At 42.7% G+C, this 26,082-nt stretch overlaps 1 protein-coding gene across 10 annotated transcripts in view; it reads left to right on the top strand.

The window, feature by feature from the left end:
• Btrc (beta-transducin repeat containing E3 ubiquitin protein ligase) overlaps positions 1-18,450 on the top strand; it is a 152,324-nt gene extending 133,874 nt beyond the window's left edge. For all 10 annotated transcript variants that reach the window (XM_090346044.1, XM_090346051.1, XM_090346047.1 and 7 more), the window contains 9 exons: positions 3,350-3,446; positions 3,864-4,001; positions 4,678-4,796; positions 7,118-7,367; positions 8,168-8,286; positions 10,792-10,902; positions 12,279-12,357; positions 16,336-16,528; positions 18,130-18,450. In XM_090346044.1, coding sequence (XP_090202170.1) covers positions 3,350-3,446; positions 3,864-4,001; positions 4,678-4,796; positions 7,118-7,367; positions 8,168-8,286; positions 10,792-10,902; positions 12,279-12,357; positions 16,336-16,497 — 1,075 coding nt within the window. In that variant the 3' untranslated portion in view covers positions 16,498-16,528; positions 18,130-18,450. The remainder of the gene's footprint in view (positions 1-3,349; positions 3,447-3,863; positions 4,002-4,677; positions 4,797-7,117; positions 7,368-8,167; positions 8,287-10,791; positions 10,903-12,278; positions 12,358-16,335; positions 16,529-18,129) is intronic.
• Positions 18,451-26,082: the final 7,632 nt, after the last annotated feature.

Here is a 26,082-nt window from a genome sequence, read left to right as displayed (position 1 = left end):
AAAAAGCTGGAAGTGGTGCTGAGGCTCAAGTGGTAGAGCTTTAGAGCTCTAGCCTTGAGAAAGTCCAAGGACAGTGCTCAGGCCCTGAGCTCAAGCCCAGGACTGGCCAAAAAAAAAAAAAAAAAAAAAAGAGTTCAGCCATTCTGGGTTTCAGAAAGACTTTTTAACATTTTATCTCAAAAGGTTAAACCAAAAATAATTATTTGTCTATATAATTGTAAAAATCAAGTCAAGCTGCTATTTCTTCTTCCCTCTGATGTCTTTTTCCCTTTGTTTCATTATATAGAAAAATAGAAATTTAATCTTTCATAACTGACTTTGAACTTTGGAAATATTCTCCTGTGTGTGTGTGTGTGTGTGTGTGTGTGTGTGTGTGTGTGTGTGTGTGTGTGTGTGTGTGTGTATCCAAATAAACATGTAGCTCTATGACATCCACGCTCCATCTTTTTTCTTTTTTTTCTTCATTGGTCGCCGGGCTTGAACTCTAAGTCAGGGCGCTGTCCCTGAGCTAGCTCTTCAGCTCAAGGCTAGTGCTGTATCACTTGAGCCACAGCGCCACTTCCAGTTTTCTGATGGTCAATTGGATATGAGTCTCACGGACTTTCGTGCCGGGACTAGCTTTGAACTGTAGTCCTCAGATCTCAGCCTTCTGAATAGCTAGATTTATAGTCATGAGCCACAATCCTAGCCACTGTTAGCGCCCAGCCAACAGTCCATCTTCTTGTTGAGTTCAAAGAACAGCATTGGCAGTAAAGCAAACAGTTTTCTATATGGAAAGGTTTAGGACAGCTGGGAAATTTTCTCTAGCCCTCAGGAAAAGGAAAAGGAACTCCTCCACACAACTACTAACATTAAAATGCAGTTGTAGAGAATACAACTTAGATGCCAAGGTTTAGTCTCTTGTTAAAATGTACTTTGCCCACATTCGGACTGTAAATGTCATTAAATCTACCCCAGATTTAGGTAGTTAAGTCTTTTTTTCGAAGGCAAGAAGAACTAGAAATAAATAGGTAGGTTACCCAGTTTACCTCCTTTAGTTAAATGACCTTTCCTTTTGTTTGTTGGCATGTTTTATAGATTTTTTTTTTAAGGTAGGCTAGACTGGCCTCAAACTCAGTTCTCCTATCTTACCCTCCTGAATGCTACGATCACAGGAATGCCTTGGTCTTCTTCCCTTTTAAAAAATAAAATTATAATAGCTATAATAATTATTATTTATGACTGGATTCTTTTTTTCCTCTTGAAGTTACCTTATTAAGCCTGATAACATCAATAAAGTCTGTTAGAGCTTTCCCAATATGCTATTTTTGAAAGTCTTTCATTTTTTTTCCAGCCAGTGGAAATAAAGCTTTGAGTCTCTAAGATTTAACTTAGACTTTATTGTTTTATTTTATACCTAGATGAATTTGACAGTCTGGTCCCTAGGGCATGAACTTTGCCATTTTGTCTCTTGAATAATATTGAATGTGTTCTCTGTCCTCTGTAATGGCAACTCTTAAAAGTATAATAAAAACACTTGGGAAAAGTCCATTTTCTTAATCAGCAGATCACATTTTATGATAACATTCTGAACTTAATGTTTCACATTTTTCACTCCCATTCTCACGTACTTTGCATTTTGCGTAGAAGTGGTCCCTGTTGTCAAGAGCTTACATTGTCGAAGATTTTTACTTAAAACCTAGATACAGACTGAGATGCCAATATCTAGTCACCCCTTTTGTAATGCCTTTGATTCAAAGAAATCCAGATAATCTATTAAGTCATGATTTAAAAAAATATTGGGGTAGAAAGTTCATGTGATTTCTGTTTCCTGAGGAGTTAGCAAAATATGTTTGCATATGAAGAAATCTTAAAGTACCTATATAGGATTGCCAGAGATCGAGAGGAAGACAAGAATCTCAGGAATGGTGCCATTGAAGTAGTTAAGAAATGGGGCCTCTGGAGTCAGACCTACAAGCTTCCCATTTAAAACCTGTTAATTGCTGGTTACTGGTGGCTCATGCTTGTAATTTTAGCTATTCAGGAGGCTGAGATCTGATGATCACACTTTGATGCCAGCCTAGGCCAGCAAGACTGAGACTCTTAACCACCAGAAAACCGGATATAGCAAAGTAGTAGAGTACTAGCCTTGAGCAAAAAAAGAACTCACGGATAGTTTATAGGCCTAGGTTCAAGCCACTCAGCAAACAAAAATTAAATTAAAATGTAAAGTGTTCATTAAAATTCTTGGAAACTAAAAAATAGACTCATAGTTCAGTAAATATATATGCTTTTAATCCAGACTTGTTTGGTAATGTTTCTCGTTTGTCCTTTTCCTTGTGAGTATATTATGTCTCTTTAGTCACTTAAAAAAAAAACTATTGTTTTTACTTATTCATTGTAGATTTTCTTTCAAATGTATCACAAAAGTCAGAGCGTGCTGTCTTCCTGATAGGAAATTTTTTCAACTAATTTTCAAGGTATATAATAGGAAGAGGGCAGGAAAGAAGCACTCCTGGAGACAGTGAACGATTAATTATATTTTAATGAAGCTGTAGAGGAGGAATGGATGGCTGGCCCACAGAAAACCTGATTTCTCTGGTGCCAGGATTACACTCAGAGGCATTTCTGCCTATCTCCACTTTGCAAGGCATTGTGCCAGTGAGAACAGCAGTTAGTACACCCATAGTGGGGTTTACTAGCTTCCACACCGTGTTCGGTGGATTCTTAACTTCAGGATGAGGAATTAAATTTTTTACCCAGCAGGAAGTGATTGCCATTTACTGGGGTTTTTTTGGTACCAAAGATCTAACTTGGGATATGAGTATTCCAGAAATGTGCTGTCATAAGGAAGGAGAGCTAACAAATGCAGCCCAGTGGAATCAAGGAAAGGCAATAAATGCATGTATGTGTGTACATGGCCAGGAACCTACCTGTGATAGTCAGTTTTATAGTTTAGATACACAGCTCTTAGGTATTTCTTTTCTTCTCTCTGCTGCCAAATATTTGTACAATCCTTCTCTTGAAGTAAGCTCAGTTGCCCCTGCTACAAAGAAGCTGGGCACTGGTGGTTTTCGCCATGAATCCTAGCTACTTGGGTAGCTGAGATCTGAGGATCACAGTTCAAAGCCAGCCCAGACAAGGAAGTCTGTGCGATTCTAATCTCCAATAAACCACTCAGAAAAAAACAGAAGTAGCAAATCATTGTCAGTCAAATTCCTTAGTGCACAGCAAGTTACTTCTCCTTGACATGGGACTGAACAGGATAGTATGGTTATTCTAAGAAATGTAAATAAAACACTGAAGAAATATGAAGCTTCTTGTAAATATATGATACTATGATTCATTGGAAATTTTTTTATTTTTTTAGGGGACAGTATTTATTCAAAAACAAACCCCCTGATGGAAACGCTCCTCCCAACTCTTTTTATAGAGCACTTTATCCTAAAATTATACAAGATATTGAGGTAAGAATTATGTATTTTTGGATGTTTACCAAATGATAGAGAATCATTAGTATTCTTTAGTTAGTGTTATTACAGAAAAGCATTAAAGTTTATCATTGTGGGTTAAAGACTAGTGTCTTAAATTTAAAAGTGAGTGGAATTGGTAATAAATTGCCAGCAAAATTTTAAAAACTTTAAGAAAGTTTTTCACTGATAGTTAGTATCCATGTCTTTTGAATTGTTTCCCTGGAGTTCATTGGTAGAAATGGCTACCTCCTATGCATAAAGAACGCTAAGCACACAGCCTTACTTAGTATGTATTTTTTCGTTTACTTTAAGGTCCATGTATCCCCAAGAGTGACATAGTGAGCCATGGTGCCAGACTTTGGTTCAGATTCTTTTCCTAATTAACTACCTATTTTTATTTCTTCTTCTTAGACAATAGAATCTAATTGGCGATGCGGAAGACACAGTTTACAGAGAATCCATTGCCGAAGTGAAACTAGCAAAGGAGTTTACTGTTTACAGTATGATGACCAGAAAATAGTAAGCGGCCTTCGGGACAACACAATCAAGGTGAGGTCTCATTGATTGAGGGATGCAAGCTAATGGAGTAAGATTGATCATGTTCACAAAACAGCTGGAGCCATGAACCTCAAGCATTTAGAAAGCAAGAACTTTATATTGGTTGCAGTACCAAAATCAACATAATTTTCTTAAAAGACAAACAGAAGTCTGGGGCTGGGCATGTAGCCTGGTGGTAAAGTTCTCGCCTAGAGTGCATGAAACCCTGGCAGTTCCTCAGTACCACATACTCAGAAAAAGCCAGAAGTGGTGTTGTGGCTCAAGTGGCAGAGCACTAACCTTGAGCAAAAAGTGTCCAAGACAGTGTCTAGGACCTAAGTTCAAGCCCCAGGACTGGCCAAAAAAAAAAAAGGAGTCTGCTTTCCACCAGAGCAGCACACAAATGGTAGTCCAAAGGTTAAATTCCCTTCTTGAAGTACACTGAGGGAACCTTTACTTTTTGGCCCTCATAATTATAGGCTATCCCTGTACCTTAATGAAAAGGATCAAGTTTGTATTAAAACTGAAGCTATATATACACAGGTGCTTAACAATATCTGTAGAAAAGAATGCACTCCACTGTACTCCAGGCTTTCATGTTTCGGGAAATCAACGCATAAGAGAGCAAACAAGTCTCCACAACTCCCCATTATCACAGTGATTAAAAGGATCTTGTTTGCCATTCTAGATCTGGGATAAAAGCACATTGGAATGCAAACGAATTCTCACAGGCCACACAGGTTCTGTCCTGTGTCTCCAGTATGACGAGAGGGTGATCATAACTGGATCATCGGATTCCACAGTCAGGTAGAAAATTTTAAATGATTTTTTAATTGTGAACCATCAGATCTGCTCTATTCTTTGTCATGGATAGTAATTTTGTAGATAATGCACGAACACAATATTGAAACAAAAGAAAATACATCAGCTTCCCTTCCCCACCATTTTGTTAGGTCAGAAAACTTGGTAGAGGAATAATTGGGATAAGTTCACATTTTGTACCATAAAAAAATAATTTTATGGCCGGGAGTCTGGCCTAGTGGTAGAGTGCTTGTCTAGCATGCACGAAGACCAGGGTTCAATTCCTCGGTACCACATACATAGAAAAAAGCCGGAAATGGTGCTGAGGCTCAAGTGGTAGAGCTCTAGCCTTGAAAAAGTCCAAGGACAGTGCTCAGGCCCTGAGCTCAAGCCCAGGACTGGCAAATAATAATAATAATAATAATAATAATAATAATAATAATAATAATAATTTTATGTCTTATGTTTTTGTTTTTTAATTTTTTGTGCCAGTCCTGGGGCTTGAACTCAAGGCCTATACCTGACATATTATTTGCTCAAAGTTGGTGCTATACCATGTGAGCCACAGCTCCACTTTCACCTTTTTGTTGGTTTATTAAACAAAAGAATCTCATAGATTTTTCCTTTTCCCTGGCTGGCTCTTTGAACCATGATCCTCAGATCACAGCCTCCTAAGTAGTAGTAGCTAGTATCTTAGGCATGATCTATTGGGCCTGGCCTTATGTTGTTTTTTTAATTTAGAGAACCTTCCATTATAGAAACTTTCCTTGCTTCTTAACAAACACTACCTCAAAGGGGACATGACAGGGATGGAGTGAAACCTTCCCCTCAGGTAGTTGTATGCATTATCTGTTTAAAGTGTGTACAGGTGAGCAGTGCTCTCTCTTTGCCAGCCTCTCCTCTATTATTCCTGCAGTGTATAATTGCATGTTCTCTCAGGGAGGGGCCCTCAAGTTCCAGAGGCATTCAATGATTTGATGACACAGCCATTATGCTGCTGGAGTCCAGTGTAGTTCAAATTCTGGGTACCAGCAACACTGCTGGAAATCTCTGTTAGAGATTTTTGCCTTAAGCCAAAGGATTTAGCAACATAATGCATCAAAAGTAACAAAAAACAACAACAAAAAACTTTAGGATAAAAAAGCAGTTAACTGTGTTAAGTTCTCTGAAGTTAAATGTTTACCATTGTTAAGTTATCCTTTGTGAATAAAAACAGTTGCTCCCTGGTTCTTGTCTTTTGACTTTAAGGCATAGCAAATTCAGTCTTTGCAGTTGTCAACATTGAACATTCATCAATGTTTATGGAGTACTTCACAGGAGCCGAAGCATTATAAATGCCTGCATCATTTATAGAGTAACAGGAAAATTATTTTCCCCCCATGGTACTAGGATTGAACCCAGGACCTCACTCATCTTCTACTAAGTCACATCCCAACCTAGAAAAAAAAATTGTTTTTAAGGGGAGCAGAAGTAAAACTGGAAGAAAAAAAAGTTGTAAAAACCAGATTCAGTACATAAAAATAGTCCAAGTAAAATACAATATATCTCATGACAGTGTAAATCTGTGACAGTAGTGTCTTGAGCCTTATCAGTTCCAGTTTCTGAAGATCTCCAATTAATCACAAAAAAAGCCACAAGTGGCGCTGTGTGGACTCAGTGGTAGAGTACCAGCATTGAGAGAAAAAGCTCAAAGACAGTATCTAGGCAGAGGTAGGAGGGTTGTGAAATCAAGGCCACCCTCAATTACTTGGGGAATTTAAACCAGCCTGGGTGCATTAACAAGACTCTTGTCTCAGGAGAAAAAACATATGTGGATATATATATGTATGTATGTATACATTACATACATACATACATACATACATACATACATACATACAATATTATTCTGGGTGTCAAATAGAATGTCAAGTTTCATTTGGGGTTTGGTTTTGTTTTGTTTTTGAAACAAAATCTTGCTATATTATCCAAGCTGGTCTAAAATTATGAAAGTATTTATCTTAAGTCTAGGCCAAATTGTCAGATCATGATAGCTGCTACTTTATCCCTGGCCTCCACAACTTAACCAGATTTCAGGTCTTAAGGATTTCACCCTGTTAGCACTCTCCCCTTTCTTTTTGTTTCTGTTCTTATCCAATTCTATATCTGACTATCACTTCTCTATAGTATGTCAGTTTCCACTCCCCCCGCCCCTCAGTGATACAAAAGGAAAGTGAAGCATTACACTTCCCAAAAAAATGCAAGGAATGAAAGAAAAACATCTTGGCCAACTTTTAGTTAACACCTTGTAGTTTGTATGCCATCTAACTCTGGGCTGTCTCTTCCAGAGTATGGGATGTAAATACAGGTGAAATGCTTAACACTCTGATTCACCATTGTGAAGCAGTTCTGCACTTGCGCTTCAATAATGGCATGATGGTGACCTGCTCCAAAGACCGTTCTATTGCTGTTTGGGATATGGCATCCCCAACTGACATCACCCTCCGGAGGGTATTAGTTGGACATCGAGCTGCTGTCAACGTTGTAGACTTTGATGACAAGTACATCGTTTCTGCATCTGGGGATAGAACTATAAAGGTAGTAAGAACGTTTTCACTAAATTTCCATCTTGGAATGGGAAGTTTATGTGAAAATCTGATTAAGGACAACTGCATATTTAAGCATCACTGTAAAAGAGTGTAATATTAAGTTCAAATCTAGTTTGAATATGTGCAACAGTTTTGGCTGAAGAAAAATGTTTTAAGTTCAAGAAAATATACCTGTAATACCAGATTATCCTCAATACTAAATCTCATTGCATCCAGCTTCAAATTAACCTTCTATTGGCATGAATTTAATTTGTCCATTGCTTTGTTCTCTTTGAGAAGTTAATTTTGCCAGAGTTGGGGAGTGTCCAGCTTGCAACTGTCTAAGGCCCACAATATCATTTGGTACAGGACAGGAAATACATGCTTCTTATCTACTCCCCGTGGCCATTCCCCTATATTGATAACTTCATATGGCTCTCAAATGATATTACCAATATCTAAATGGTCCTTGGCAAAAAAAATTCCCCTTCCTGCTCAGTTCTGTTTTGACTCCAGTTGCCATAGATTTGGCCAGGAAAAATGCCAAATCAATCTTTTTTTTTTCCTTTCTTTCTTTCTTTTTTTCCTGCTAATTCTTGGCTTGAGCTCAGGGCCTGAGCACTGACTGTTCTTGGGCTTTCTCAAGGATAGAGCTCTACCACTTGAGCCACCGCACCACTTCTGGCCTTTTCAATGTATGTGGTACCGAGGAATCGAACCCAGTCTTCGTGTATACTAGGCAAGCACTCTACCACTAGGCCAAACTTCCAGCCCCCCAAATCAACCTTTTTATGTCATTTTCTGTCTCAGGTTTGGAACACAAGTACTTGTGAATTTGTAAGGACTCTAAATGGACACAAGAGAGGCATTGCCTGTTTGCAGTACAGAGATAGGCTGGTGGTGAGTGGTTCCTCTGACAACACTATCAGGTGAGCAACAGGAGCTCTTTCCTCAAAGACATCACTGTAACATTTTCTATTTATGCACAGATCCTTAACTGTGTTGATAATCAAAATGTATTTTTCCTTTCTGTAGCTTACAAGCCAAAATTTTTTCTTATACAGATAGGCACCAAAACAAAGCCTTTTGTTTATGTGTTTTCTTCCCATAATAGGTTTTTTTGTTTTGCTTTTCTTTTCTTTTTTTTTTTTTTTCTTTTTTGCCAATCCTGGGGCTTAAACTCAGGGCCTGAATAGTGTCCTTGGGCTTTCTCAAGACTAGAGCTTTACCACTTGAGCCACAGCATCACTTCCAACTTATTTCTATGTATGTGGTACAAAAGAATTGGATCTTCATGCATAGTATGCAAGCACTCTATCACTAGGCCAAACTCCCAGCCCTTTGTTTTGATTTTCTTTGCCAGTACTGGGGCTTGAACTCACGGTCTGGGAACTGTCCTTGGGCATTTTTTGCTCAAGGCTGGCGCTTGTCACTTGAGCCACAGTGCCACTTCTGGCTTTTTCTGTGTACGTGGTACTGAATCGAACCCAGGACTTTGTGCATGCCAGGCAAGCACTGTAACACTAGGCTCTGCTCCTGGCCTCCCATATCATCTTATATATCTATTTCAGAGGTACTGTTTATATAAGGAGAACAGTCAAATGGAGGCATTATTGAAGGCAGGCCAACCTGCCTGCCTGCCTTCCATCTCTTCCTTCTTTCTTTCCCCCTGCCTCTCTCCCTCCTTTTCTCCTTCCATCCTTCCCTGAGAGGTTAGGTGATACTAAGATTTGAACTCAGAGTTTCATACTCACTAGGTGCTTCACCACCAATTCATACCTCAACCATTTCTCACACTGATTATTATTTTTCACTTCCTTCCTGGACTCACACCTTTATTTATCTACAGTAGCTGGGTGATAGGTATATACCACCATACCCAACTGCTGGTTGTTTGGCAGTCTTCCTGATCTCAGCCTCCCAAATAGCCAAAATTTCAGACGTAAACCATTGGTACTCTGCCAAGTAGCATCTTTTTTATACTTTTGTCTCCATTTGAAAAATCATAATAAATAAAAGTCTTTTCTCCTATTCACTATTGTTAAAAAGAATAAGAAAAAAAGGTTTCTAACCCTGCTTAGAAAGTAAGTGCTTTTTTCTTCATTAGGCAGGGAAGTACCATTCTCTAAATTTTTTTTTTTAATCCCTTTGCCATGATGAATGTCACAGCTAAGAATTTGGAAAGTGTATCTTAAATGAAAGAAATAGCTGTTGCTAGGCATCGGTAGTCCATACCTATGATCCTAACTAATTGAGAGGCTGACATTCAGAAAATGACACTTCGAAGTTAGCCGGGGAAGACAGTCCATGACACTCCATCCCCCAAATAACCAGCAAAATATTGGGCTAGTGGCCTGGTTCAAAGACTATCCTGGACATTGGTGAGAATGCAGCTTCCTGTGGCACAGATGAAGATACTTTGTGAGGGCCACAAAAAAAATACATCATATTCTCACTGGTGATTTCAGAAATAATTTTTCTTATGACCTAGTCATTTGTTTTTCAGGCAACTGTATTCTGTGAACTCATTCTTTCTTTCATTCTTTTCATTGTGGTTGCAGCATTGTATAAAGCAGTGCTTTGAAAATACACAGATGTTTGAACTTAAAATCATTAATTTTCTGCCCAGGTTGTATGGCAAGAAGGAAATTATTCTGGAAGCAATATGTGTAGTGATTGATTTTATCTTTGTGATTTTTTTTAAGTTTTAATAAGAATTTTTTTTAGTAGAATATGCTTAAACTAGGGAGATGGAAAATGGAAAAGACAAACATTTTTTGCTCCCCAGACAGGAATTGTTTAAAACTGAAAATGGCAGCTAAAATTCAAATTGGCTATTTCCATTTGTAGCTTTTGCACTTTTTTTCTTTCTTTCTTTTTTCTTTTTTTTTTTTGCCAGTCCTGGGCTTGAGCTCAGGGCCTGAGCACTGTCCTTGGACTTTCTCAAGGCTAGAGCTCTACCACTTGAGTCTCAGCACCACTTCCGGCTTTTTTCTATGTATGTGGTACCGAGGAAATGAACCTGGGTCTTCGTACATGCTAGGCAAGCACTCTACCACTAGACAAAACTCCCAGTCCACCTTGCATTCTTTTATCTTTACCCAGACATGAAAAGTTCCCAGATTTTTACCATTTGAAAGGATAAAATGTATTTAGATAGGGCTTTCTTTGCCTATTGGGAAATCCAGCTGAGGTTTACAGACTAAACATATTTACTATACCTGTCATCCAAACATACATTGTACCTTTGTGGATTTATTTTATTTTTTTACTTTTTCTTGGTGATACTAGCTTTTGAACTTAGAGGCTTCTGCTTTCCAGGCAGGCTCTCTACTACTTGAGCTATGCCTCTAGCTCCTGTGAGGATTTTTCATAGTCATATGAAATACATTTAGAAATTAATTCATGAAAATTTACTTAATTTTCTCTTTCAGATTATGGGATATAGAATGTGGTGCATGTTTACGGGTGTTAGAAGGCCATGAAGAATTGGTGCGTTGTATTCGATTTGATAACAAAAGAATAGTCAGTGGCGCCTATGATGGGTGAGTTTATTCACAAATTAAAAATCAAATCTAGCCAGATGCTGAGGCAAGAGAATACCTAGTCCCAGGCAGCCCAGACTATATAGAGTATAGATAGAGGATAGATAGATGGAGAATGGATGGATGGATGGGAAAAGGTAGACAGAGAGAGGGAAAGATTGAAGGGAGGGAGGGAGGGAGGGAGGGAGGGAGGAAGGAAGGAAGGAAGGAGCTAGCAGGCAAGAAAGAGGGAGAGGGAGGGAGGGAGGAAGGAAGGAAGGAAGGAAGGAAGGAAGGAAGGAAGGAAGGAAGGAAGGAAGGAGCGAGCAAGCAGGCAAGAAACAGGAGTCTGGCCAGGCACTAGTGGCTCTTGCCTGTCATCCTAGCTACTCAGGAGGCTAAGAGCTGAGGATTAAAGTTCAAAGCCAGCCCAGCAGGAAAGTCCATTAGAAAACCAAAAATGTCACTGTGTCTAAAATTAGTAGGAGTGCTAGCCTTGAGCAAAAGAGTTCGGGGACAGCACTTGAGCCCCAAGGTCAATTCCCCTATAAATGGCCCCCCCAAAAAAAGAAGAAGAAGAAGAAGAAGAAAGGATTTTGAGTTTTTGCCTGGGCCAGTCTGGACCTCTATCTTCCTACTTAGTAAGGCTCTCTTATGATGATTGCTTGTTTGTTTGTTTGTTGTTGTTTACTGGTTGAGATGCTATCTCACTAATTTTTTTCCTGGGCTGGCCTTGAATTATGACCCTCCTATTTTCTACTTCCTGAGTAGCTAGGGCCACTCTATCCAACCTCTTTTCTAATTTTTTTCCAGAAAATAACTTGTCTTTAAAGTTGTGAAGACTGCAAATAGGAGTACATTTTTTTTGCACTTGTTCTTACTGTTTTCTCAGTTATTGGATTATATTTGTGTTTTCCCCTGTAATGCAAAGAAGCACACCAGTGTAGCAGGACATCCACTTAAAGTGTAAACACTAGAGGACAATAGCTTTGAGCTTAGAGAGTAATTACTAAAATCTTACAGTTTTATCTTATAGTTTGGTCTTTTCTAAGTGATTCCAAAAGGTCAGTCTGTCATTCCTTCTAGCAGTTCACTTATGAATTCTTTATTTTTTCAGTCTAATTTCCAATACTTTGAGCACCATTTGTGTTGTCAGTGAATCCCATTGTTGCTCAGTAATACTAGATACAGAAGACATGTGCAAGATGTATTACTTATAAAAGACTTGTCATTTTTTTCTTGTTTTTCTTGTCAAGGCATCTTGTGAACTAGATTTTATAATATAAATTCTACTTACCATCCATATTTATTTCTCTAACTTTTTGCTGTTAGATCCTTGTGTTCTCTTTATTTTGCTTTTAACCAAGACTTTGGTCCCCTTTTTTATTTTTTTTTAGAAAAATTAAAGTCTGGGATCTTATGGCTGCTTTGGACCCCCGTGCTCCTGCAGGGACTCTCTGTCTCCGGACCCTTGTGGTATGAACTTTGTTATTTAAAAGGGTTGGAGAGTATATATAGGAGAAATTGAATGTTGATATGCTATGGACTATAGACCTAGTTTTTATAGTTAGCAACTCAGAAAATCTATTAAATTGGAAGGCAACCAATACGTGACAATAATATACATTTGTTTAGTGCCTTTCATCCAAAAGTGCTTTAGAGACTATATATGGTAAAGAATGTGGCAGATGTTTAACAGCTGCATGGCAGCTCTCTAACAGTGCAATACAGGAAGTAAATAAGAATTCTGTATCCACCAGAAACAGCAGGAGGTACTAAGGGAGAGAGCATATAATTACTCAAATTGGAACCTGTCCAGAATCAGAGGACCTAACTAACACACCTGTGCCTGCTAAACGTACTGTGGGAATCCACAGGCGCCCAGTAGTTAGCCCCTTAGTTTAGCATCCCATTCAAAAGATGGTGCCTTCAGCAACTTGAATCCCATCTTTGTTCTTCCGTGTATATCCCCTTGTCTGAACACTTGAGGAAAGAAGTAAGCCATAGAAGAAATTCACCTTCAAAAGCACTCATTCTTTATCGTATTGTTTGCCAAGGGCCTAGATTAACAAATGCTATTTCAGTCAAAAGATGAAGTGGAAAATATGAGAGCATTTCAAGTCCATTGTTCTTAGTTCTGAATCAACATTTAGGGAGTCTCAGCCCTGAAGATTACTTCCTTGTTGGGTTTAAAGCACATTATTTCTAATTGCATGGCTCATACCTGTAATCCTAACTACTTTGTGTAAGGTCTGCCGAAAGGAAACTCCACGCAGTTCAGAAGAGGGTTTATTGTGTGAGGAAAGAGCAGACTCCTGCCACCCAAGATGGAGTCAGGCGAGCGGGAAGTGAGAGATTATATAGGGGGAGGGGTATAGACACATCGGAAAGGGATATGATCTCAGAGGATGGGGAAATACCTCAGTGGGGACCTCCCACTGCCCTCAGGCATGCCAGTTGCCAGGGTTACAGGTGCTAGGTGGGGATTTCCAGGGTGCAGTGGGAGAGAGCCAAGGGAAGAAGTCATTTCTTCCAGTGAGACCTAACACTTTGAAGGCAGAGATATGAGGATTATGGTTCAAAACCAACCAGGCAAGAAAGTTTGGGAGATTCTTATTTCCAAACAACCAGCAAAAAGCCAGAAGTGGATTTGTAGCTCAAGTGCTAACAGAGTGCTGGCCTTGAGCAAAAAAGCCAAGTAGGAACAGGAGGGCCTAAATTCAAGCCCCAGTCCTAAATTCTCAGTACCAGCACAAACAAATAAATCACATTATTTTAACAGCAAACATACTTCATATGCATGTTTCACACCTGTCTTTTTTTTTTTTTTTTTTTTTGGTGGGTCAGAGGTTTTGAACTCAGCCTGGGCACTGTCCCTGAGCTCTTTAGCTCAAGGCTACCACCCTACCCTTGAGCCAAACCCCACTTCGCATTTTCTAGAGGTTAATTGGAGAAAGAGTCTCAGGTTCTTTTGTGTGCCCGGGCTGGCTTTGAACCTTGATCCTCAGATCTCAGCCTCCTGAGTAGCTAGGATTATAGGTATGAGCCCCTGTGCCCGGCTACACCTGTCTTTTTATTATGTATATATGCCAGTTCTGGGGCTTGAACTCAAAACCTAGGCACTGTCCCTGAGTTTTTAGTTTTAGTTGCCACAGATCCTTCCAGCTGTTTGGTGGTTAATGAGAGATGAGTCTCAAGGAGTTTCCTGCCTGAAATTCCTTTAAACCACATTGTCACATCTCAGCCTTCTAAGTTGCTAAGATTACAAGTGTGCGCTGTTTTGTTTTTAAGGTCAGGGTCTTGGTATAATGGTCAGGCAGGCCTTGAGCTGAGAGTCTTATGTCTGTGCTTCCTGAAGTGCTGAGTTCAGTGGGGTGTGTTACCATGCCCATTTAGCGGCTTCATTTACAATAGCCAAATGCTATCAGCAGCTCATATGTCCACCAACAGGATATAAATAGTAGTATATTTGGAGAGTTGGAATATCAACCAGTAACCAAAAAAAGGGGAAAATGTAATGTTTTATATTTAATAGTAGAGAGGAATGTTAAAATGCTGAGTGAAAGAAGCAAGGCATAAAAGAAGAGATACTCTATTGGATGTATTTGCATAAGATTCAAGAATAGGAAAAATCTAGCCAAGTACCAGTGGCTCACACCTATAATCCTACCTGCTCAGGAGGCTGAAATTGAGGATTGGAGTTCAAAGCCAGCCTGGGCGGGAAAGTCTATGAGACTCTTGTCTCCAGTAAATAACAAAAAGTCAGCAGAGCTGTGGCTCAAGACTAGAGTGCTATCCTTGAGCAAAAGAAGCTCATGGGGCTGGGAGTTTGGCCTAGTGGTAGAGTGCTTGCCTAGCATGCACAAAGACCCGCATTCAATTCCTTGGTACCACATACTTAGAAAAAGCCAGAACTGGGGCCGGGAGTTTGGCCTAGTGGTTAAAGTGCTTGCCTAGCATGCATGAAGACCCGGGTTCGATTCCTCGGTACCACATACACAGAAAAAAGCCGGAAGTGGTGCTGAGGCTCAAGTGGTAGAGCTCTAGCCTTGAGAAAGTCCAAGGACAGTGCTCAAGCCCTGAGCTCAAGCCCAGGACTGGCAAAAAAAAAAAAAAAAGAAAAAGCCAGAAGTGGTGCTGAGGCTCAAGTTGTAGAGCCTCCAGCCTAGAGAAAAGTCCAAGGACAGTGCTCAGGCCCTGAGCTCAAGCCCAGGACTGGCAAAAAAAAAAAAAAAAAAAAAAAAAAAAGAAAAAGAAAAAAGAAGTTCTGGGACAATGTCGAGTTCCTAAGTTCACACCCCAGAACCAGGGGAGGAAAGAAAAAGAAAATAGATATTGATGATATATATATTGACTAGAAAATACTTTCTAGGGTGATGCAAATACTGTCCACCTTTTTTTTTTTCGGGGGTGGAGCTTGAACCTGGGCACTGTCCTTGAGCCACAGCACCACTTCTGGCCTTTTCTATATATGTAGTACTGAGGAATCAAACCCAGGACTTCATGAATGCTAGGTGAGCACTGTCCCACTAGTCCACGCTCCCAGCAGTACTGTGCATCTTGATTCGTGCAGTTGCTGCCCATGACGTGCTAAACCAGGCCCATATGCTCTTATGAGAACCACCATAAATTGTGCTAGTTAGTTGACTCATATTGGGTAGCTTCAAATTAGTATTAATACGAATTTTTGTATACCATTAAAAAAAAAGTCTTAGGCTCTGGTGGTTCACACCTGTAATCCTAACTACTCAGGAGGCTGAGATTGTAGCTCAAAGCCAGCCCAGGCAGGAAAGTTCATGAAAATCTTAATCTCCAATTAACCACCAGAAAACCAGAAGTAGAACTATGGTTCAAAGTGATAGAGCACTAGCCTTGAGCAAAAGAGCTCAAAGACGGTAACTGACAAAAAAAAAAAATCTATCAATGGCCCAGGCAGGATGATGGCACACTAATCCTAGAGTTGAAGTCCCAAAACCAACGTCCCCTCCCAAAAAAAAGAATATCCATAGATAATACCGGGAAGGTACAAAGGATGCTTTTCCTCTAGCATGAGCCAAACAGAATTGGCAGTGATTAACTAGCTTGCCTTGGTAACACTGTTTTGTTTGCTTTGTTCAGTAATACTGCCCAGTATTTCATACTTTTATCCTACCTTTAACCAAATGTAGTCTTCATGGTTTTTTGTTTTGTTTGTTTGGTTGCTAGTCCTGGAGCTTGAACTCTGGGCCTGAGTACTGTCCCTAAGCCCTTCAGCTCAACGTTACAGCTCTAATCACTTGAACCACAGCACCACTATCATTGTGTTTTTGAAACCACTAAATAGTGAAGAGAAAATAACTTACCATAGGTTTCCTTTCCATAGGCTCTTCCAAACATGTTGCTGAATTTGTGTGCTTTTGGGTTTTGACTTCTTTCAATTCTTACCCTTTTTGTGTCTTTTTTTTTTTTTTTCAGGAGCATTCAGGAAGAGTTTTCCGACTACAGTTTGATGAATTCCAGATTGTCAGTAGTTCTCATGATGACACAATCCTCATCTGGGACTTTCTGAATGACCCAGCTGCCCAAGCAGAACCTCCCCGCTCCCCATCTCGAACATACACCTACATCTCCAGATAAATAACCAAACACTGACCTCATACTTGCCCAGGTATGGAAAGAATTGTGCACGTGGCACCATGGGTAGGAGATGGAATAGGGGCTGTAGGTGTTGCCAGTTCTGGAAAGAAGGCTCCTTATCCTCCAGCCCATTGTGAGACAGGACTCAAGACAGTGTGAGACAGGGCAAGAAAGCCAGCCTCTATTTTAGAGGGTTCTGGGAATTCCTTGTATAATCATTACTTCAGGAGGGATGACATGACAATAAAATGAAATTTGAGTCAGTTTGAGATCTAAGTGCCAAGCCCATAACCTATAATTTTAGGGTCTACAGATCAAACAACAGAAACCCTTTAAACCTAGCAAATAATCTAATGTATGAAAGAAAGTGCCTCTTGATGAAATTTCCAGCTGACAGAGGAGGGACATATCCTGAAACACCCAGATCAACTACATTAGAGCATATTCGGATGATACCTGGTGTCCAGCCCAGTCCAAACGCATCCAGTTAATGAGGATTTTGAAACTATGCATCCACTAGTAGGGAGCATCACCATCCTTAGGATTCTTTTTTTTCCAGTCCTAGGCTTGAGCTCAGGGCCTGAGCACTGTCCTTGGACTTTCTCAAGGCTAGAGCTCTAAAGCTCCACCACTTGAGCCTCAGCACCACTTCCAGCTTTTTTTTCTATGTATGTGCTACCGAGGAATTGAACCCAGGTCTTCGTGCGTGCTAGGCAAGCACTCTACCTCTAGGCCATCGTTAGGATTCTTACACTCACTGTGCTTCTGCCGAGGGTGATTGTGATACTGGGCTCTTAATACTCTGATCTCACCAGACCTAATGAATGAGATGATGTGGTGCTGAAGGTACCACACAGGCCTCCAAGAGGAGTATGTTGGGAAATTCTTGCTGCCTAGCACACAATAAGCCCTAAGTAAAGATTAACTAGTGTTATGAATCATGTTACCTATCCATTTTTTTCACCTGCATTTCCTTTTATTTAGAGACTTTGAACTTTTATGTTGGGGAGTGGAAGGTTACTGGATATTGGACCTGGGGCCTCATACAGCGCATGCTGTACTAGTAATCTCTGCCCCAGTTTCCATTTGTATTACTTATTCTTTCTGTTTATGTCTCCTTTCTCCTCTCATTGCTACAACACAGACTTTTAGGGGTAGAAGTCTGTCTCTGGCATTTCTGTCTAAGCTCCCTATTTTGTCTACCTTGTCTTTAGCTTTCATCTCTGTGCCACATTTCTCGCTATCACTTACTCCATCTGTCCTTGAAGTACCAGGAATACTACTAGTGCTCCTACACACAGTTCCTCTAGTCAGACCCTGGCCAGCGTCTCCCATCTCCCCACTGTTGGCAGTGATGCCACCATGTTCCTGTCCCTCTGGCTTTCACAGCTGCTGCACACTCACTCATATTAGTCTGAACTTCAAGACATCTTTGCTTGACCACAAGTGCCCTTTGTCTATGGCCCCAGTCAGTCAAAGGAGCCTCTGGCAGAAACTCCTGCACCTCCACGGCCAGCCCTTGGGAGGATCCAAGGCCTTTTCCCAGTTAACTGAGCACTTTTTTCTTGTCTTTGAGCAAGTGAAGAAATATAGGGAAAAAAAGACTAATGACTTCACTCTGTTTGCACACAGGACTCATTAAAACTTGCAGTGTTTAATATATCTGCCAAGACCAGGATGAGCAACAACAGCAACAAACAAACTCCTACCCGGTTTCCCCCGGACCAGCGAGGAACAGGGCTTTGAGACTCCTGTTGGGACCCAGTTGGTCTGCAGCAGACCAGGATGGTCTGCTCAGCATGGCTGACTGCTTCAGTGCTGCTATCAGAAGATGTCTTCTATCTTGAGTGAATGATTGGAACTTTTAACCCTCCCCTCTTCTCTCCTCTTCCTTCCCCTTTGCAACTGTTTCTCCCTCACTGAGTTCCAGACAAAAGATGACTTATAAATATATTTAGTGTTTTGCCAGAATCTCTCTTGCTTTGCCATTAAGCAGAAGAACTAGTTTCCCTGTATGTCCCACTTTCAGGGGACGGGGAGAGCAGCTTTCAGGCAAACAGCCCCTGATGCCCCACTATTAACTGGGGGAGTGACTGGCCCTTGGCCAGAGCAACTCAGACCGCTTTGTGAGGGCTTCCTGCACCATCTTGGGGGGAAAAGGAAACATATACTAGAAGATCTTCGTGCTGCCTCCCTGCACTGTTTCTGTCTTTCCCTGCTCCCCTCAATCCACCACCACCCAGGAAGCTGTGAAGAGAGTGTCCTTCAGCTAGCATGAGGTGGATCTGCTGTACCAGAGGACACTCGGAAGAGTTAAATGTGTTCAGTCACCATTTCAAGCCCAGGCTTTTGTTGCAAGTGACTCTGTGGCCGCAGTGGATTTGCAGACATGACACTCGCATCATATTTGCAAGTCTTTCCTCGCCCTTCTTCCTCCTGCCGGGGGGGGGGGGGGGGAGTGGGGGGGACGGGGAATGGGACAGAAATGGCCTGGGCACCATCAGTGGCTGCATCTCCTCCGGACTCAGCAGTCTCCTGATTCCATGTAGAGTGTGGAAAGGAACTGCTGATTGCATTTCCTCTCATTAACAATTAGATGTGTAATAAAAAGCATTGTGCTTCATCTTCAATCACTGGCAAGGCTTGGCCTACAGAAAGGCTTGAAATGGCCAGAGCCGGTGGCTCAGTGCATTCTTATCATGGCTCTCATCCCCATTTCTTCATCTGAGCCTGTGAGAGCCCAGACACCCATAACTGCCAGACCTCAAGTGGAATAGCTTCAGAAATGGTTGGAAAAGCAAGCTGATTCTTTTTCGTCTAGGCCAGTAAATGTCATCTCTCAGAAGTCAGTCTAACCATCCCAGCGTTGTGCTGCAGGACCTTCCTTCTGTTTCTCCCAGTATTTGCAAAAAGGCAAAGCTACCAGAGAGAGTATCAGGGTGAAGTTTGGCACACAGGGTTTACTAATAGGGCAAACACTGCCTTCTCTTTCCTTTTCTTCCTCTTCCTGGCCTTATTTTTACTTTCCATTTTCCCAACCAATAAAATGTCAGTGACAATTGGCAAACAATGTAAGCAAATGGACCTGTGCAAGAGCCAGGTTGCCCTGGCCACTTGGAAGGTAGCCATGTGGGCTTCCTCCCTAGCAGGCTCCAGGTGCAGGGGCATACATGCCACACCAGCCTGGAGCACTGTGACTGCATACACTTGTTTCCCTAGGCGTAAGTGGGCCTGCGGAGTGATGACTGGGCACACCCTCAGATTCTGAGTCTGCAGTGCTGTGGTAGCTGAGCTGTCAGCCCATTGTTCTAGTCTACACAGCTGAGTTTAAGAAAGCTACTTTTTAGCCAGCTGCTATTAAAGAGAAGAATGGGAGCCTGTTATAACTAGCCTACAGCCAGAGACCACCATTAGTTCATCTAATGGGGAGAGCAAGGCATCACTTTTCTCCCGGGTCTAAGCTGTGTTGTTGCATATTGAGGGGCAGTTTTCCTTCCTACTTTATGAGTACTTGTGAGCTTTTAGTCTCATTACATTTAGAAAATATTTCCCAGTATAATGATACATTGTTGCCTAGGAAATATTTTCTCAGTATAATTCCCTTCCCCACTACCCAAACACTACAAAGAATTGTTTTCTACTTAGCCACTATCAGGGTTCCTTGTCAATTGTGTGGACTATTAATAGCTCTTCGATTGGTTAAGGACTCTGCTGCAGATGTCAGCCCTAAAAAAACATACAAATCAGACATGGATTTCAAGCTGTTTCAAATACTGTCTGATAGCCATAACTAGTAGCCCTTCTGTTATATGCTGCTATTCTAAAGTGGGAACAGAGCTAGGGATACAGCTCAGTGGTAGAACACTTACCTGGCTGTGTGACGCCCTAATTCAGTCCCTGGCATTGCAAAAAATAAAGTGGGAGCTTGAATATTCACTGGTGCCCAGGATTTTGCTCTCCCATCTAGGCTCAGCTCACAGTATACTCTTCTTAAACCAGTTGTGAAGCTCATCCAGTCCCCTGGATGAGATCAGGGACAAACCCTACAGATAGGGAGCCACCAGCTCCATTGAGATTGCCCTCCCAAGTTGTCCCTCTGTTGCTGCTGGAAATGGGAATGAAGTTAAGTGGTCTGAAAAACTTGAATCGTTGGCATTTCTCAGCTCTGGGGGTCATTTACCAGTTGATTGTAGAAGAAATAATCAGGTAAGTAGAAGTTCATTTCCAAAGAAGGGAAACCACACTTACCATCTCTGCATGATTTCAGTGGGAATTGATTATCACTAATCCCCAACTGGGCTAGAATAAATGTAAAGTTTGACCTTTTTAAAAAGAAGAAACAAAGTCTCCACACATTTTAAGCAATGTTAGAAAAGGAGCTGAAGTGCCTGTTGGCTCTGAAATGAAGTGTTTCCTCATGAGATTAGTCTCCTTTGCAATGTAAGGCCTAAAAGACACCTTTCCCAATATGGGCCCCTTCAAGGAGGGTGAGGCACATGTGTGATCTCTTAGTTCACACTAGCTGCTTACCCAAGACCAGCATGCCTTGCCCCTGTGTGTCACTGCTGAAAGCATCCTTTTACTTTCGTTAGTGCAGTTTGGAAGTGGATGTGAATTTAATGGGAGGCCTTTTTACACTTATCCCTTGGCTAAATTTTTTCTGATTTGTCCTAGCTTTGGAGACATAGACTCATGACAAAGTCTGGCCCTCATAACTTGTTTCTGAACTAGAAAGACACTGGGACTCCTATATCATTAAAAAAAATTTTTGTTTGTTTTGTTTTTAACTAAAGCTGCAGAAAATAAATATGCACTTATCCCTTGCCATTTTTCCTTTGGTCTGAACAGCTGTCATTGGTCTGCTCCTTACTTAGTGTGCGTGTGCGTGTGTGTGTGTGTGTGTGTGTGTGTGTGTGTGTGTGTGTGTGTAAAGGTTGGGGGTAAGAGGTGAGAGTGAAGAATATTAGAAGTAATTAGGGCTTTCTAGAATTGGGATACCTCAATATTATTGACCCTAGTATCTTTTGCCTTAGGTGGTGATACCTTCCAACTCAGAAGTAGAAGCAGTGCAGGCCTGCAGGTTAGACCGAAGTAACCCAGGGTACTTCTAGGTTAGATACCTGATTGCTGAGACTGTTATGCTTTTTGATGATGAGGTTTGCTGTATAATTGTAATCCACATTGCTGATCTCTTTTTCTGCTTGGATAAATTCAACAGACTAGAAGACAATCCACTGGGTTCATCTCCCCAGGCCTTATCCCAAATATGATGGCTGTCAGGTCAGAGCCCCTTGTTTTAACCAGTCTCAATCAGTTCCAGAAGGACTTCCATCTCAGGGGAATACAAGTGAGCTTTGCTTCTGGTTATTTTTCACCTATTTCATTTATGATGTCAGAATTCTTAGAGATGAGGAGAGGCCAAAACAGTATGACAATGCCTGCCTGGTTTCAGGTAGAGCTTACTGCATTGGTAACTAGAAGCTCCTGTTAGAAGTCCAGTGCCTATGATCTAAAATTTTCTGGAAGCAGGAGACTTCTAAAATATGTGCTCTTCAATCAGCCTAGCTGACTTAACTCCTGATTGGTTATGTGTGTTTGTGTGTGTGTGGGTTCCACTTTCCTCCTAAGCTTCCTATTCTTGAACACTGAAGGAAAAGACCAAACAGAGGTCAGATGTCTAGGTATCAACGAAACCAAAACAGTGACCACTCACACCTAGGCAGACTCATGTGAGGGGCACTCAGTGGATTCCACTGACAGAAAAGGGCCTGGCAACACATGAGCTTCCCTGAGAGCTCTCAACTGGTTCAGCTCTTCATTCTCTAGATTCTTAAATACTGACTGCTTTGACTTTTGTGATTATGTTATGGTGATGTGTAGTTATTGTATCAATATGTTCATAACCTAGGATCATGGTAATAAAGTGTGTGTTTTTTAACTGTTCAGAAAAAGAATAACTTAAATTACAAATATAAGATTAAAGTGAACTTTGTAAGTGTCTTGTCTCTTTGACCCAGCCTATCTGACGTGAATGATGGCCTACAAGTCACGAAATCAAGGCAATATCTTATTTGCCAATTGGTTATCATAGCTAAACAGCTAATGCTGAGCCCAGAATTCAAATATTTCCTCTGCATTCCTATCGCAGATGAGCAAGCTCACCTTCAGAAATGTTATCTGAGGTGTTGCAGGCTGACTTGATCACTTCAGGGGAATGGCTCTTCTGCTTCCCTTAAACTAGCGTGTCCGGTGTTGGCCTCCCCTTCCTCCCCGCTCTGGTATCACAAGCGGAGCACTTGTCAGTCCTTACTTAACCTCTGCCCTTTACATAATCTCACTACTTGATCTGGCTCCCCATCCTTCCTGAGCCCACAGACCTCGCTGCCGTCTTACCGGGGCTCACTGCTGTGGGGCAGTCCAGGCCTCTAGTGCTCTGTGCAGAACTTCCACCAAAGCTGGAATGGTGTCAGTGTTAGGTACACACAGCCTTTTACAGGTGATGAAACAGGATCAAGAAAAAGGATCCACATTCACAACAGACACCTCCCCCCATTTATGCTCCCTCTCAGTGGGAGGAGATGAACAGTCAGCAACCATTCTGGGGTCATCAACACCTGTTACTTTAGCCTGACCCTACAAATCCCTGATGGAAGGTGGGCCTTGCTGAAAACCCAGTGTTCGGACTCTCAAGGAAGACAGCCCTTTAGCTAACCCTGAAGCTGGACTGGACTTGGCCTCCCTCTCCCCTTAAATCTGTGGCCATGGTACCATCAGCCTGGAGAGGGGACCTCCCTTCCTTCTGATTGGTTCTTGCCAATTAAGAGCATTTTATTAGGCTGCTAATTAAAGGCACTTGGTTAGCAGCAGGAAAAGCTGGGTGGTAGCTGGTGAGATGGAGCTGAAGCTGGGAGAAATTGTTTTCCTCCCCCCATGGAAGCAGAGGCCTCTTGGTCTCCCAGCCTCTCCTGCTGCGCCTACTACACCCCTTGCTTTCAATTAGCAGCTCTGAGGGGAGTGAGGTCATTACAGGGCCCAGGTCCAAAGCCTTCACCACAGGCTGCCACTGTCCCTCAGTACTTTGAGAGAGCAGAGTCAGTCGTGTACCTAGAGTGCGGTTTAGAGTTGGTGCTCAGGTTTACCTGCTTTTTGTTTTGTCTCTATGGTGCTGGAGATGAAACCTAGAGCCTCTACCCCGAGCTCTGCCCCTAACCCTCGAGCACTGATGGTTTACAGATCCCCAGAGACTAGTCCTGTGCTCTCCTTAGATTAGAGGTACTTCCCATGAGTAAGCAAGTCCCTCCTACTGCCTGTGCTAGCACACGGAGCTGGCACACAGGGTTACCAAGGACACCCTCTCTCCAGAGCCACCCTCACCCCCTCACTTAACTGCAGAATTAGCACCAGCCCAGGCTGGAAGGGCAGATTTATAGCTAGGCCTGCCTCCCTCCGTTTAACCCGAGGCCGGCCTGGGCTCCAGACACTAAATTAGATTTTTGACAATTAGAGAGACTAATGGGCACACAGCCATCCCCAGAGCCAGATATCCAGCAAGGCCGTCCTGTAATATCCATTGCTGGCCAGCTGCCCTCCCCCCAGCTGCCCCTCCCCACCCCCGTGGGTGGCGCTCTACCTACCTCCCTCAGCTCTGCCCGCATGTGCTCAATGGCACCCTTATCCACATTCCCTCTCCTTCCAGTGCCTGGCCCATGCCACATTGCCCTTCTTGCCCTGTCTAGTTTGTCCTGCAGGCTCTTTCTTGCCTCTTTCTATCAGCGCCTTTCTTAGGGCTCTCCAGCTGCCCAGAGTGGATTGCAAGCCCTGTGAGGGCAAGAGCCGTGCCCATGTACAGCACCCAGTGGTACCTATTAGGTGTTTTCTGGGATTCTGCTTTCCCTCTCCTTGAGCTGCTCGGTCTCCAAGTCCCTGGAGCCCCCATCCTCTGAACTTTGCCAGAGGTCTGATTCAGGCTTAGCACTGCTCTGCTTTGGGCTGGGGTCTCCCTTTGCTGCAGCCCCTCCGCTCTGGCCAGTCTTGGGCTGGGTGGGTAATGAGATTGCAGTTAAGTGGCATTGGGGGGAACTGCTCACACTCACTCAGGCAGACTCATAGCTCTGTCAGGCTGATTGGTCCTGAGTGGAGGCACAAACGGCCCCCCACGGACTCGCTGAGATTGGTTATAAAATTACAAGCATTTGTTCTGCTGTCAGTAGTCTTCCCTCCCTCCTCTCTGCCTGCCTTCCTGGCTCCCCACTGCTCCTCACCACCCTGACTCCCCCGGGGCCAGTCCATACACCCTGAAGGACCTGGCCAGGAGCCACCACAGCAAATGGAGCCATGAAGCTGAGGCCACCAAGCTTCCTATTCGGGCAGGCCTTTGTGCAAGAACACCTGACCCTGTGCTCTATTCCTGAAGAGTAAGAGAGGGGCTGGGGCCCCAGGCAAACAGACTTTGGAGCCCTCAGGAGAAGAAGGAGCATCCCAAATGCCAGGACTCCCTGGCCACCAGGGAGTAAGGGTGGCTGGACCTTCCCCTGATGAAGCAGCAGCTTGCTAAGGAGAGCCCATCTGTAATGCATTCCAGCAGCTGGTCACTTGTCTATACTGACCCCAAAAAGGCACACCAGCCCCCAGGAGAGCCCCCTCCCCCATCCTGTCCAGATCTCTGATGACTAAGCCTAATCAAAAAGCCAACATGGCCTGTGCCTTATTATGGTTACATGTATGTAGACTAAGTCCCCACCCAGCCCCTGCATCCACCTAGGGCCATGGCAAGCTCCCAGTTTACCTGTGAGCAGACGTGCCCAGAGACACATCTTGCTTTGTACTCTGTTCTGTTGGCAGAGACATTCACTCCTGACGAGACCAGCAGCTCCGTCTCAGCCAAACCTCACAATTGCCTTCGCATTCATTCTCCACCTCTGGCCCTGTCCCTGTCCCTGGTCCTTGGCTGCTCCCCTGGCCCCCATCCTAACTCCTAGCTCAGTCCTTCCTGTCTGGAGACAGATTTCCTTGCAACTAGCTTGAGGTGCTAAGGGATGGACTTAAGAGGAATTTCAGGAGAGCAGCCACTGGTCACAAGGTGCCTTCTACCTCTGTCAGTTCTCAGCTCAGAATGTATTTGCTGCAATTATGTCTTTAATTAGGGTGGTGATGGCTCATTGTCCACCAACAATGATGGATTTGATTCTTCTCTTTGCCATCCTCCCTCTGTCTAGACCCGCCCCCCCCCCAGGTCAGCTCTCCTCCAGCTTCACGGATGGGAAGAGATTCAAGATCCAGCTGTCTTCCCATTGCATCCCAGACACAAAGGCCTGGCGCCACTAGAGCTCCAACTCAAAGAGCTCAGACACCTAGGCTAGACCTGACAGCAGTACCTAGAGCACCTGCAGAAAGGCTGCAGCTCTCCTAGCGGCCACCAGATGTCTCCTTGACCCAAGCTGGTCAGGTATTGCCTCTCCTAGACCCTATTCCCATACGTACACCCTGACCCCAGCGTCAGTGTGCCCACACATGCACCATTATCCTCCCTAGATGGGTCCCTGGGCCACACACGCCAGTTATAGAAAGTCTCACAATTCCCAGATG

Source organism: Megascapheus bottae, chromosome 15 (genome assembly GCF_031878675.1).
Source record: "Megascapheus bottae isolate mThoBot1 chromosome 15, mThoBot2.hap1, whole genome shotgun sequence".
Classification (NCBI taxonomy): Eukaryota; Metazoa; Chordata; class Mammalia; order Rodentia; family Geomyidae; genus Megascapheus; species Megascapheus bottae.
This window is presented reverse-complemented; position numbering and strand designations above follow the sequence as displayed.